Here is a 15,568-nt window from a genome sequence, read left to right on the forward strand (position 1 = left end):
TTAGCATACTAGTTTTTGTTATTACTCTGCCCTGGCCTCTAAAAGTTTTGAAAATCGCCTATAAATCTACCGCAGTGAATATTTAGGATTCTCGGAATGCATAAGGTAAGTGAGGAAAAACTTGAACTATTTCTTTTTTTCACATTTAGGAATTACATAAGGCAATGTTTAAAAACGATGAAACAGAGGAGAGGAGTGACGTCTGGATGCCACCCCAACAAGATTAAAAGCTAAAAAAAAGTGGAGAGTAGCACGATCAACAAGAACTCATCTATTTGAATGCAAAGAGTAAAATGTGTAATATTTTCTTTGCCTGTTTCTCTCCCAGGCCTGTTCTGCTCTGGAGTTATGGCTTCTGACTTATGAGTTATGAGCTTTGTTGAACCGTGGGTCAGGTGGTTAGGTCACACTGGAGGAATCTTGTGTTTTCTCTCTAGAATCATCCATCTCTCTATGCATTTCTCATCTCCACTTCCTCCTGTCTCCTGTATGCTAGTCGTGCGTCTGATCATATTTACACTGTACGACTTATGAAAAATGAATTCTAACGTGGCTGCGTGTGTGTTCTAGTGTTGTCACGATACGAACATTTCAAACCTGATTTCGAGACTAAGGAAAAGACTTGATTGATGCTAATTTTGATACCGCAATGATGAAAAAAAGCAGAACAGCGCATTCTTTACGTTACCATGTGGTTCTGTTCTGTGTTGATGAAGTATCGATACTTGTTAAATCCTGTATCTGTTTTTGATACTGGTTTCAGTATTGGTTAGTATCTGATTTTCGATACTTTTGACAACCTCAGTGTGTTCTGGGTTTTGCATTTGGAATTTCCATAGGTTTGAGAATGATAAGACTGTTGCCGTATTTAAAACAGAATATTATATCTTATTCAAAATGTCACTTATAACACAAACCCATGAATAAAGAATCAGGAGAACTATTTGAATCAACAGAAAAATAATAAACAAATAAATAAATAATTACATAAATAAATAATAATATTGGAATTGTAGCTCAAGAATGACTTACTTTATTACTTTATTTATTTATTTATTTATTTATGTTTTGCTTTGTTATTATATGGTAAAGTGTGAGCAACTCTGCAATTTTTATTTATTTTTTTTTCACATGTGAGTGCCTGAGCAAAAGTTAGGTGTAGTTTTTGATACATTCACAAAAAAAAAAAAAAAAAAAAAAATTTACTCTGTACCTCCATAATTTTTTTCAAATGTGGAAGACATCTTCACTTGAACAAAATATAGCCGCTGACCTGCTAATATCATGAAGTGCACTGTTAGCATGCTGGTGTTTGTTAGCCTTACTCTGATCTGGCCTCTGAACTCATTGCAAACTGTTTAAAATGAACTTGTTCAGGCAACATTTAAAACCCATGAAGAAGAACAGTGTTTACCTGTTTACTCCCCCCACACACACACATTCCTCACGGTACAACGCATGTGCTGGGGGGGGGGGGGGGGGGGGGGGGGGGGGGGGGGGGGGGGGCTGGGGTCACTGAGGGGTCATCCAGGGGCCGACAGTCCAGGGCTCATTCACAAGCAGGGGCCCCGAGTCGGAGAGAGGCTTTGATTTGAGCTGAGAAAATAAACTGTGCTCTGACACAAATTAAGACGATGACATATGGAAGACTTTTGGAGATTTTTTTGTAGAAATTGTAGAATTATAAAATGTAAATAAATACTTTGTCCTGTATGTTTTATTTTATTATTTATTTTTTCTTCTTAAAGTTCCACTGTGTTTGCCTGGGATCCATAACACACACTTCTTTAATACTTTGAAGATGTGAGTCTGGTCACAGGTGAATCCTCCCATTTTCAAATAGGTGTGATTGACAGGTGGATTAGCCAATAGGGGACACGCATGGTCCATCCATAATGGAAATAAGGGGGGAAAAAATCACAGGGTCTGAAAAACATGGCAGATTTTTGCAGAATTAGTGAACAGAGCTCTAAACTCTGTATTAAATAAATTTGATTTTCTTTGTAAATCATAGGTGACCAATGAGCTCCTTCCTTTCACATGTGGCACTGAAAAAAAGCAATCTGACTGGACAATCACGTTTGACCAAGCTTGAGACAATGTTGCTTAAAAACCCTTAAAAAGAAAAAAAAAAAAAAAAAAAGCTTTTTCAAAATGAAACTCAAAAATTATCTTTTCATTCTCCTGACAGTGGCATAATAGTTTGTATTTTTGCTGACCAGCTAGATGGTAGCCAATTCAAACCTCAGTTAAATACAAGCACTTTGTTGTGTCTCTTGGCAAAACACTTCACCAAAACAAAATAAGAGTGTTTGTTTTTTTTTCAATGAATAATAATCTTTATTTGAGGTAGATGGACAGACAGTGATTCATGTTGTAAGGCAGCAGAACTAATAAAACTCAGCCAATCTGCTCTTAAGTCACAAATATTACAACCAAAATATTCTATAAAAATAGAGTCACATTTGTCGCCATGGAGACCAGCTGCAACCAAGTCGACCACATCCATCCACCCTCTCAGCTAAAATCCATATCAAAATGTGCTTAATAATTTAATCCGGTGGCCCTGAGTCTAAGCTAAGACATATTCACAAACATCACCATAAAAGACTTTAGTGCACGTGCACATTCAGCACTCACAAGACACTGCAGTAGATCTAAGGCTCAGAATGATTGTGTGCTCTTCATCTCCATCTCATATTAGTCTCACTCTGTGCTCCATCCCATAATAGTCTCACACTGTGCTCCATCCCATACATGTGGACATCAGACATAATCCAAAGTGCAGACACAGAGTGGCCCAAGAGGCCTGGGCCCAGCACAGATACGGGTCCCTGGACATCTGAGAGCGGGACTGCACGTGCACAGGTCAGTCTCATGTTTGGTGTCCTGCAGCGGTCAGTTTCAGTAGTATGACAGAATAGAGATAGTTATAGTTCAGTGCTATGTCTCGGAGCTCGGAGACGCACCTGGAGACGTGGACGCGGAGGAATGTTCCGAGTTGGAGTCATCTGGATCTTTACCGCCACCGGAGGCCGGAGAGCGAGCGGGAGCCCCTTCACGCTCGCGCTTCTTCTGCTTCATGCGCCGGTTCTGAAACCAGATCTTCACCTGGGTCTCATTGAGCTCGAGCGTGGCCGCGATTTCCACGCGGCGCGCGCGCGTCAGGTACTTACTGAAGTGAAACTCCTTTTCCAGCTCCGTGAGCTGGCGCGTGCTGAAGTTTGTGCGGATCACGTTATGCGCGCCCGCGAGCCCGTACTCTGCCACTTTTACTGGAAACACAAAAAACAAGAGAATACAATATATTATTTATGTTTTAGTACAAATAATTGAATAGGCCGCCAGTGACATGTCTGAGAGAGTTAATTATTGAAATGTTAATGTTCAAAACCTCAATAGGTTAACAGAAAAAAATAGAATAACAATAAATATATTAAGCACGTGAATTATTTATTGTAAAGACTGTATTAAAACGGAATTGCACAGAGCGTCAGAGGAGAGGCCATGAGTCCGGGGCAAACGCGCTCCTGTGGGCCGCAGCTGAACGAACATCAACACAGAGGCGACCACAGAAGAGGCCCAGTATTATAATAATGCTATGATATTCATCCCAGAGGTTTCTCTAAACTCCTTGTGAATCTGCACAGGTGCATTTTAATTTCAATGAGTAGACTGTGTCTGTACAATATAAAGATGTCTCAGTTATACGCAGAGGACCTTGCCCGGGCCACACTCGTTTTCTTGGCTCTGCTCCTTGGCTTTGTGTGACAGGAGCTCAGGAGAACCTCAGCTCTATTTGTGTCTCTGCTCTGAGGCACAGGCCCGGTGCGCACGCTCTGGTTAAATATTAATTTCCACAGAACAGTGATGCTAACGTGGTGTGCTCCTCTGCACCCTGCGCCTCTATAACAACACCAGGCTTGTGTGTCCGCCGAATGACCCGGCTCCTGACGCGTACAAATGACCCTTCGCACACAGACACTAGCACAGACAGAGACAGAGTGTGAGGGAGACTGACCTGTTTTAGGAGGGTTCCTCTTCACCTTCATCCAGTCAAACGTCTGCCCCTTCGGGGCCCCGGGCTCCTCCTCGGGCCTCTCCCGCTCCTGATTCAGTGACAGATCGCCGTAGGCTCCAGGCTGGAGAAGGTACCCGGGGAGAGGCTGCTGCTGCGGGTACTGTCCGGCTGTAGGCCCACAGTAGGCCCCTGCCAGGGTCCCGTAGCTCGGGCCGGTGTTTGGGGCTGAGCAGGGGAAAGGTTGCTGGTAGTACGAAGGCCCCACGGGCTCCTCCAAGAAGTACTGCGGGCTGACATAGTCCGAGCTCGCGGCGCAGGAGCTGTAGCCGGCTCCTGGGCCACCGTAAACGAGCCCGTTCTGTGCGTTCTGGTGCGGGGGCGCGCTCTGCTGAGCGTGCGCGTGGTGCTGTGGGGGCGCGTGATGGTAGCCGTGGTTCTGCTGATGCTCGTGCTGCTGATGGTGAGTGGGCAGAGGCTCCTGGTACAGCCGCGCGTCCCCACTGTACCCACTGTCTCCTCTGGAGGAGGCGCTCTGTGCACTGGGGCCCGTGTGGAACGAACCCGGAGCCAGAGAGAAACCTGGGTCCGGGTGTTGCTGGTGCACGTGCGGCTGGTGGTACGAGTACTCCACGAACGAGTTCATGTCGGATGTGTCCATGCACGCGTCACAGGAACGCTCCAAAAGTGTGCTCAAAACAGCCGTAAATGTCCACAGATCACATAAATCAGGCTTCAGAGCGGTGGGTCCCTGCGCAGTGCTCTCGTGCTCCGTGTGTGCGTGTGTGGGTGTGCGTAACAAGGCCACGGTGTCAATAACTCTCAACCTGTCTGCTCCTCTGACAGTGGGAAATAACGCGAGAAGTGAGCCGTGTCAGCAATGCTCAGCCCAGCTCTGCTCCATCAGAAGGTCCCGGTATAGTCCTGCTTTAGTCTGGGCGTAGTGCTGGTTTGGTCCTGGTTTGGTTTTGGTGCCTTCTCTGCTCTGGGATCTTTTCTTACCTTCGGTCGCTCACGTGACTCACAGGTCGCCTATGGTGCCAGGAGGTGACGGGCCGTGCGTGGCAGCGGAGAGGGGGTTTCCTATAGGGACACCGTTTGTGCGCGCGCGAGCATTACCACACGCGCACGCGCCTCATCCATCACGGCTCGTGACATTAGCACGACAAAGAGACTTCAATCAAACGGGCCCATCAATCTGTGCCGGGCAAGACTCTGTCAGGAGCCGGAGAGGGGTGCACAGACAGCGGCCTCCCGGTGCACAAAGAGCCGCTCAGTGCTCAGCTGCTGTGGGGAATGAAAGCTCTCCAGAACGCTCCACTTTTGAGAAAAACGCACTGGAAACACATATGTAGCCAGTTTTAATTTATCCATCCATTCACGGGTCATCAGAGTTAGTTTATAGACCCAGGATCAGGTTTATTTCCACTGTTGGTTCTGTAGTGGCTTGTTATTGTCAGCTGTTGGTAAAAAAATAATCACCAAATGGCACATGTATTTTCTATAAGCATGTTTAACCCCGTGAGAAAAAGACTACATGGGTTAAACCAATGCCCCACTAACTCCATTCAACTGTTTCTCTCTGTAACCTGTGCTAGGCCTCTGTCAATTTCTGCCTTTTGATTAGAGGCAGAGAGGCCGAAATGTACCTCAACTCGAGCTGGTCTATTGTTAATAATCTGAAAAAAAAACAAAAAACTAAAAATCACCTTGAATCAGCTGTTGGCTTTGAGCTTCTGAACAATATAAAAGTCTATAGGCCGTGCTTAATACAAAATAACAATTTGGTAAAAAGTCTTTGCAACCCTTCCATCTAAGTGACAAAACCTTTAACAATATTTGACTTGAACATTTGCTTTTCATGCATTATTTTTTGTAATTCTTTGGAAATATCTATACGTGTCCTTTTATCAGAAGAGTCACCACAAAATGCACTCAAGTATAAACAGGCCTTTTAAAAATGTGTTTATTTTCACAACTCAGCTAATCCAGTCAAAAAGTACAATATTCACCATGAGAGCAGACATATTTATTAATAAGTTATGATTTCACAACTTTCTCAAAACCTAAGCAAAATTGATTTATGTTATTTTTCATCTTATAATGGTACCTGAAAGTAAAAACATATTTTCTGTTCACATGACACTGTGACATTCATAGTTTAAACAGAGTTGATGGACGGGTTAGAGTTTTTAGGTGGAATTTGATGTCAGGTTGTAGATTTGTTGACCAGGTTTATAGTTAATATCTCTGTTATTACCGGGCCTATCCACATGAAACAAAAACTGACACAAAGTTATTCTCTGTTGGCACAAGAGCTTATGAAAGTGTTGCCATTTTTCAACCACAGTGACATGATTGACTTCAAACCATAAGATTAATTTGACAAGTTTGTGGAGCCAATCCCAAACAAAGAATGATGAGGTTCAACATTTGTGAAGCATAAGTTTTGATATTTCTTTCAAAAATAGTGATTGTCCCTTTGAGTTACACAGACCGTCCATCTAAAGTGATAACATCATCAAATTCTACATCATGTACTTCTACTCATGGATTCAGAATGATGAAAAAATTGTACTGTTACCATAGCAATTAACAGTTTAAAAAGGAAGTACTAATTTTTGATTGGGAAAAGTTGTGCAGGAAGTTGAAACCTATGAATTTAAACCCTATTTTTTTTTTTTTTTTTTTTTTTGCCTTTTTGTAGTTTGAATGTATTATTTATTTATTTAAAAAAACAAAAAACAAAAAAAAAAACACTATAGTAATATCTTATCTTTGGATTAAACTGACAAAGGTAAAAATGTGTTAAAATCAAAATGCGAAATAATGTTGAGCAAGAACACACAGGCAACACATTTGAAACTTTGAAAAACCAAGTCAAAAAAAAAAAAAAAAAAAAAAAGTAAAAAAAATAAATTAAAATAAAATTAAAACACAACAACATTTAAATTGCCAGAATTTCTTCTAAGCAAAACATACTGACTTGCGTTATCTCCTCCCCCATGAGTCACATACTGGATCGATGATGGGCCTCTCTCTCACACACACACACACACACACACGGGGCCCCCTCATAGATTCGTGCTGTAGACGGCGCTTGTTTTGGTGACAATAGATTTCTGATGCATTCTGACTTTGCGTGTGCTAATTGAATGAACAGTCAGATCAGTTATAGAAATAAGGTTAGGTCGACACTGGGCCTTCTGGTCGCTGCTAAGACCCGCCCATATACACCACCGAAACAGGAACTCCAGCATCGCCGTGACAACCATACAATTAAAGAGTTTGGAGACAATGGAGGAGTAACTGTGATAATGTGGCTGTGACAGGACTTACTCCCCTGGTTACATCAGCCAGGATGTGGGCAATATTTGCTCAAGCTACAGGACTAAACCAGGACTAAACCAGGAATAAACCAGGACTAACCCAGGTCTGAACCAGGACTAAACCAGGATTTAACCAGGACCAAACCAGGACTAAACCAGGATTAAGACAGGACTAAATCAAGTCGATCAGTGTTAAAAAGTCGACTCATCTTAAAAACAAAAATAAAAAAACAAAAACAAAAGGAAGACAACTAGTTACAAAGCCCGTTGACTTCATCAAACGGAGCATAACAAGCTTGCTGGACTTCAAGTTATATTCAGTCTTTTGCAACATTAAACAGTTTGTCTACCAAATGAATATAAAACTGTTAGTTATACAAAGTCACCCATGTCACTCATGTCTCCAGAGGAACAAGCGCTGAACTGGTGACATGTGCCTGGCTCATTTAAAAATGTATGAGAAATAAAATGTACACATGTTTACATACCCACTAAACAGGTTCAACATTGAAAGAGTTAGTTTTAGGAGCTAGTTCTATCAGTTACTTTAAAAATCCACTGACTCACATGTGTCACCAGGTGTTTTTGATGATCAGATTTCTCTTGTACTGTAAACACACACCACAAATCTGATCTTATTATTGGTTATCTGACTATTCTATGTTCTGAAACAAACAAACAAACAAACAAACACCTGTGAGTCTAATTCAAATTAGATTTTTCTGAGTTTGTGATGATTGGTGGCTAATGCTAATAGCGCCATTGAAAATATGTAATGTTTTTTAACATTTTGTGTAAAGTAATCTTAGGAACATACAACCAGTACTCCCCCCTCCCTCCCCTCCTCTTCCTCTTCAGGCTGACTGACGATGAGTGATGGGCCTGACAGGAGGCACGTTGTTTGCTGCCCACCTCGAAGTGCTCCATGTGGGCGGGTACACCAGGAACGCCTGGTGAAAGGGCACAGAGAATGAGGCGAGTGGGCTGAAGACTAGAGGAGCAGACTGCAACAAGATGGCAATCAGAGCATCATCCACACATAGGTCAAAGGTCAAGAGTCCTCGGGCCGGTGGTTCCTCTTCAGATGAGGTTAAATTGTGGTGTATTGTGACTGAATGTGGTGCATTCTCCTGAGGTGTGCTGGGATATGATTTACCTATAGTTGATAAGCCGACCTCTCTTGCTTTCTTTGCAAGTCAATCCTCACAGATTTGTCCAAATAATCACAGCCCCTTATCAGCAGTGTCACTCAAATATGAAGAACATCTCAAGTATCCCTGCAGTATTCTGAGAAAACTTTATAACTGATAAGTCTCGATTCACATTACAGGTAGAGTAAACATGACACTTTTGTGTTCTTAGATTCAAGAGTAACATGTTCAAAGTAAATAGTGTGTTTACTGAGAAAATATGAAAATTGGTGTTTTGGTTCTCAATCAAAAAGCTGAATGAGTGTCACATGAGTCTCTCATGGACCACCCGCCCCCTGCTCCTGGAGTAATTTTCTCATACACTTTCTAAAAAAAAAAAGTTTGAAAGCTTGCTCAGGGTTAATCAGCTACATAGTAACTAATGACCACAAGATGTACAATATTATTTAAAGTCTGTTTCTGAAGTTTTATAAAGCACAAAATTATTAAAACATTTAGCAGAATCTTACATTTTAAACAATCTTTTTGAACCTTTTTGGACTGCACCATGTAGCACATCGCCTCCCTGTCAATGGGAGTAGTGAATGGAAAATTTCTTTCCTGAACCAGAATCAACATTGAACTCGGCAGGACTGTTGAGCTCCTTTTGGGTTGCCAGTTTCAGTGGTGAAATCCAGTTTGTTTAAACCTAAGAAGACTCTCTCTGATCTAAATCATCACTATCTAAACTCCAGCACCTGCAGCCAATCATGACTCAGTGCTAGTGCAGCCGCTGCAGCTCAGTGGGTGAATTCTGGAGGTTCTGATCTTTCACATGAGGCCTGTCCATGTACTGAGAATGAGAAAAGCTTGTATGCATCCTCCATCTGCACTGGCACTTGTTGTAGCTTAAAAAAATTTAAATGTGAGAGCAGTGAGCTGAAATCACTGTTACCTACTTGACTTGAAGTGTGAGTACTAAACAATCTGCCAATGTCATGTCTCCATAATTGAACTTGTGTTATACAAAAATAGTATCTTGGGTGAAGGATGACACAATAAAATGTTCCTGGGGTAAACAGCTTTTGTCCAGTAAAACCTAAATCAAAATGTAGCTTGAATTCAAGATGAGAAATGTGTCTTCTATTAAATCAACAAATTTCATGAATATCACTATTTTGACAATATCTTGTAACCAGGTTAGTAGGCGACCCAATGCAGAACCAGGGTTTTGGCCAGAAGTAAACTGGAGGATGTGACTTCTGTGTATGTTAAAAGGGGAGATCAGACCACTAACCACTCCACCAGTGGGCACCTTCTCACATCACTATCACGATCATGTTTGATGTGTGAAATGTGATAACTGCTACTCACTGTCAAAGGATAGAAATATTCTACACAATGTTACAATGCTTAAAGTGCCAATAGATTGAAGAATGTTCTCTTTAGCTCAAAGGTTGCATCTGCTGAGGTTTGTGAATTGAATGCAGTGGAGCAGAGAGAACAGAGAAGAGGAGGAGCAGATGTTAGCATTAGCAGATGTTAGCAGGTGAGACTGATGGATCTTCTGATCTGACACAGCACAGGCCTAGAGGAGAGAGGTCATGACCCCAGGGGGAGGGGTGACTTAAACTGTACGCACACACCAGAATAAACACACATGTGGCTCTTAGCAACACATTTTCAAACTAGTCTCAAAATCAGGGTTATGTGAAATATTCTTTCAATACCAGTTGCGCTGATTCTGATATCAAGTGAGTTACAAGTAGATCTTATTTCCAAGATGGCAGCTGCTCTGTTTTCTGCTTCTAAATCCAACAAATATTAAAAGAATCCTGGAAAAATATGTAATTTAGTAAATGTGACTAATCTTTTGTCTGAATTATAAATGGGACCTTTAGTATTTTTTGTGGACTCAAAATCTATACTGTGGGCAAGCACTTTCCCATTTACTCTGAACAAAATATTGATGGTGCAAAAATGTTTTGCTAAAATAGCAACTCATTCGAAGGCACTTACATCTTCTGCTATTTTAGTTATTCAACTTAATATTATTAATATTTATGATATATATTTTTCACAGAAGCCTGGATTTAAACATTGTCAAAGTAGAGGCCTGTCTCACATCTTCACAAAGACTGTTTCAGGTTTCAACATTTAATCCAAATGTTGTTTTTTAATGTACACAGTTCTGTATAATACAACCACTATAACTGTCTGTAGGATATTTTGTAGTATAGACCAACATATTTTTTCCTGAACTGAACTGAACCATCAAAGAATAATCTATTACCCATTACTACTAATAAATAAACACCAAAGTATCCCAAAGCCAGTAGAACTTAGCATTCTGACTTACTTTGCTGATGTGCCGGGGTCTGAACATGGCCGCCCACTGAAGTCAACGGGTCGTGCTCAATGGCACATCTCACGAGTTTAGCCTTTAGCAGCTAGACATGGGCAGGACAGGACCTGATGTCCTGCCCATGGACCATAGGCAGTTGAACAACCCTCCATGAGACTTTGTGCAACAAGAGCAAGGAGGCAAGGGAATAATAAATAAATGACAAATTATAAATGATAATGTTTATGTTTCCAGGAGGACCTAAACCATGTTGTACACCTGTGGCTCATTCATGACAGTTGGGCTCGTTCCTATCCCTCATATGTTTGTTCATGTTGTACCACGTGACCTCTCTAACCAATCAGTTCTTGAGCTTAGCTAGAGGGGACATAGAGCGTTAATGATTAAAAAGCGTTTTTTAAGACAACAAACAGATTTTGAGCTGAGAAAAATAGGTAAAAATCACCACAAAATTTGACCTTTGTGAAAGTTGCGGGTGCCCTGTGAGTCCGTGTCAGCTGAACATGAGCAATTTGTGATTACATTGTGCTCTATGAGAAAAATCCTTTCTGGGCAGGAGGGATTTTTTCATTGTAGTACCAATGAATGGCCACTAGTCGAACTTGAGACAGCTCTAAGAAGCAATACACGATCCAATTATTTTAATATATCCATAGCTTAGACATATAAATATAATAAACAATCATGGTGATAAAGGGCAGCCCTGTTGTGTTCAACATTCACTTACAACAAGTCTGACTTTCTATTGGTGATTTTACTGAATACTAGGATGTGGAATGGGGGAAAATACACAAATCATTAGAAGAGATGATACAGGACTACCTTCAGACTATACAAGTATTCATTCATGAGTAATTTTTTAAAAAGACAATGATCCAAAAATGTTAAGCCAGAAGAGCTTATTGAACACAAGTGAACTGCAGTGATTAACCAACTGACTGTGACAAGTTGACTATAGAGACTCTAAAAGACATATGAAACATATGAGACCTTTCTAGCACAAAAACAGTGTAATTATTCTGTCAAAATGTTAAAATAATACACTTTATTTGTAAATATTCTCTATATAGAAGTCACCATAGTTACACCTTTATTTGATTAAAATGTGTTTAAGACGTCTCAATGTGCAATAGAAATAATTTGACTAGTTAAATTGATGGATAGAATAATAATTGTTGGTTGCAGCCCTAATTTGATGTTTCCAGTTGTTTTACATGACTGTGTATCAGTGTATATGAAGATGTTTGGTGCATGCTGCCTGACTCTGAACAACTATGTCTTCTGTGTGTGCTACATTTATACTGTTATTATGTTATTCAGTCGTAATTAACCTTTACAATCATTAAAGAGGACTGTGTATAAATAAATTGAAATATTTTACAACTCTAGACATACTCTTTTATACACATGGGCACTGTTCCCTCTAAACTGCGCGCATGCGCAATTGCGCACTGCTGACACGGTCTCCGCGCACAGAAAATCTGTGCTGCGCACAAAAAAATAGAACCGGAAATGAAAATAAAATAAACACACAGCAATTCATTCTGCGCTATTTTTCAGTGTGAGTCAGTGAGTGTGACCGGGGACGAGCTGCTCCAGCCAATTATGAGATTCACATACGTATTTGCGAATTTATCCACGTCAATGACAGGCTCCTCATGAGCCGCTACCAGAGTTTTAGCCGATGTGGAGTGAAGACTCGTTAATGATGCTAATGATGCTAATGATGCTAATGATGCTAATGATGCTAATGATGCTAAGTGCTGTTTATCCCCTTAACGTTCCGACGGCCCGCGCTCTGGCGCACTGTTTTGTTGCAGTTTTGCGTTTTAAACATGACGAAACGGACAAAACAAAGGAAGTACGCGACCGAGGACACTGTGGATGTTTGTACAAGTTAAACTAGAGGCATCTCGGACCCGGAGCGGTTCGTGGAACCGAGTGAAGATCTCATGGTGAACTCAGGAGCAGAGGACCTTATGTGCTGATGGACTGGATGCTGTTCCTGATCGGTAAGTGTGGTTTATTCTGCTATTGACTTAATTGTGGGTCAAATATATCATGCGTAATCATTAGCGTTAGCTAATGCCAAAGTGTCTTGCGTAAGGACACAATGACGGAAGTTGGTCGGAGCGGGACTCGATCCTCCAACCTCTGTCACAGAATGAGTGTCACACTGTACAATCATGTCCAGTGTGTTCTTAGTTTCCAGTGTGTGTTTGTTTACATTTTGAAGTGTGTGTGTGTTTGTTTACTGTTTGCAGTGTGTGGTTTGTAAATATATATTTAATTTGACCCATACAACGTGTTTTGAATATATTTTATATACAAATACACATTATATATTGTGTTTTGATATGATATGTAAATGTACAGTAGTAGAGCAGCTGGGTGTGCAGATACAGATTCCTCTCAGTGTGTGTTGGTCATTGAAACTGTCACTAGTTTATGAGTTGTAAAAATGAAATGATCGTGTCATATACTGAAAAAGAGTTAACGGACTGTCTCCCAGACACAGTAGGACAATCTCACTCAGTGCACAAAGCTTCACACAGTGACTTATACTCATAATACAAGTCAGAGCTTTATTATAAAAATGTTAAGTGTGTTTTGAGCATTGGAGTTTACAGTTGGCTTGGTTTGGTTGGAAGCTCATGTTTTGCCATAGTTAAAATTAAATATTTATACTTCCAATAGCATTAATATACTGCACAGGTCATGAGCAAGATTTTTGTCATTTTCATTGTATAAGTGGCTAAAGCACTTAATTAAAAGTCTTATAACAGAAATGTAAATGCGGTAATTTGATTCTTTTAATAAACTTGGATGGATGCGATGCAGCATGACCACAGTGTGCACGTCTGATGTTGCTCACAGTGGTCCATGGGACGCTCAGGGAGTTTGAATGTTTGCTCAGACTCGTGAAAAATTAGAGGGAACATTGCACATGGGTGTGTTTTTGCTGTACTTGTCTATTCGTAAAAATGTCTTAATAATCTTGCTTTTAATTGTATTTTTAGAGCTACTGCTTCCAAGTCATTATCTTGTGCATCAATAAAGTTGAACTAAGTCAAAGTCTTATTTTTCCATAAGAATCATAAGTGGGAAGAGTAAACCAGATCTGTTTACTTAAAGGGCCTTTATTATACAAGTTTTTATCTTATGCAATGCTATATGTTATTATTATTATTATTATTATTTTTTTTTTAATCTTGCATATTTAGGCTGTTCTTCTTTCAAACTGAAAACACTCTGTTCCAGTTTGTGATATCTTTGAGTGATGATACAGGAAGTGCTCCACTGTGTTTTTAAACTCCATACACTTTCATCTCATTTGGATCATTTCAGCTCACAAGAGCTAATTTGCATAACATAGGAAATTTAAGTATTCCTGTTCAAGTCCAAGTAAATACCACTCCTCGTCTTACTGACCCTGTCTGGATACAGTATGAGTTGCAGAAATTCTGCCAAAGTGTCAAATTGAAAAGTTTTACCCCGCTCCCGTTGTTTACACATCGACAAGTGAAGAGCTCCGTATAGAGTTTATAGAAAGGGCTTTTTGGACATGAAATCACATCAGCCTGCAGACAGTGCCAGCTCGGGTGTCCACAGAACCAGGAAGAGCATCGGCCGATTCCTGGAAGCGGGTGGAGCATGGTACGTTCGAGGACTGTCTGACAGCTCTGTAAAGTGATCCCATTGTGAGAGTGAGAGTGGGGGGGTCCAGACTGCTGAGGAGGCACTGGATCCATAAAGTACAGACATAATGGACTTTATTAATAACATACACAAATAGATTACTAAAATGTCTGTTGGCATATGCGCAATATATGGAAGACAATAACAACAATACTATTTGCTCCAGACACTCAAAGTTGATATACAGTTGAGTGCATTTTAAGTCACTTCTCAGACAAACTTAAAGGTTGTTTCAGATCAACTCAATCTAATCAATTTAATAATAATAAAATCAATAAACCATTAAAACATTTTTAAAAAAAAATCTACTTCCCCCTAAAGAGATAGAGATTGATAGGCCAATATTTGCACTTATTTGCACATTGCCTATTAGTTTTAATGAAACAGGGCAAGGCTTAAAAAAATCATTGCTAGAAATGATCAAAATTGGCCATGCACATCACCCACAAAATACAGATGGGACCTGAAATGTCTTGATCACAAAAAAACACGTCTACATTGAACCACTCCTGGACAAATGAAGGATTACACTCACAGGTCAGATGGCTGAAGAGTCTTGCCCAAAAGTATAACAATAGTGGGCAAATCCAGTAGTTAGTGCCTTTATTCACTGAATTATTGAAGCTTTGTCTCCCCAGTTAATAACGACGGCTGAAATGAAAACACATGAGTCTGAATTGATTTGACTCTTAGAAATCAAACTAAATTCAGCCATGAATTTCAAATACTCTAAAGATAAAACAAGTGTCAGCAAAAGTGGCTAGTATGAATGTGTGGAGTCAATGTGAACTTTGAAACAACCTGAAGACTGGTGGCGTATGGACTCGGCTATAAGGTGAAAAACATTTTGAGCTCTTGAGAAAGATAAGAACAAAATATACAGTACAAAACAAACAAACAAAACACAACTCAATATGTTTGATGATGACACGTTATAATAGTTTATTAGCATGTTTACTTCACCAGCCGAGCAGTGAGTTAGCATGTAGCATGTAGCATATAGCCCGGTGCTTACTTGGCTCTATTT

The 15,568-nt window shown here is 40.4% G+C and overlaps 1 protein-coding gene across 1 annotated transcript; it reads right to left on the reverse strand.

The window, feature by feature from the left end:
* Positions 1-2,943: 2,943 nt before the first annotated feature.
* Positions 2,944-4,664, reverse strand: hoxb1a (homeobox B1a). Its single transcript, XM_033971624.1, has 2 exons — positions 4,022-4,664; positions 2,944-3,275 (listed from the first exon to the last, which is right to left on the reverse strand). The coding sequence occupies exons 1-2, from the start codon at positions 4,662-4,664 to the stop codon at positions 2,944-2,946; spliced, it is 975 nt and encodes a 324-aa protein (XP_033827515.1).
* Between the last annotated feature and the right edge of the window lie 10,904 nt (positions 4,665-15,568).

The sequence above is a fragment of the Periophthalmus magnuspinnatus genome, chromosome 8 (genome assembly GCF_009829125.3).
Source record: "Periophthalmus magnuspinnatus isolate fPerMag1 chromosome 8, fPerMag1.2.pri, whole genome shotgun sequence".
NCBI classification, from domain to species: Eukaryota; Metazoa; Chordata; class Actinopteri; order Gobiiformes; family Gobiidae; genus Periophthalmus; species Periophthalmus magnuspinnatus.

What these genes read in the sequence shown, in the direction of transcription:
- hoxb1a (XM_033971624.1), bottom strand. Translation starts at nt 4,664, where the DNA reads ATGAACTCGTTCGTGGAGTACTCGTACCACCAGCCGCACGTGCACCAG. An exon ending in GAGGAACCCTCCTAAAACAG is followed by an intron (nt 3,276 to 4,021) that starts GTCAGTCTCCCT and finishes TTGTGTTTCCAG; the next exon opens with TAAAAGTGGCAGAGTACGGG.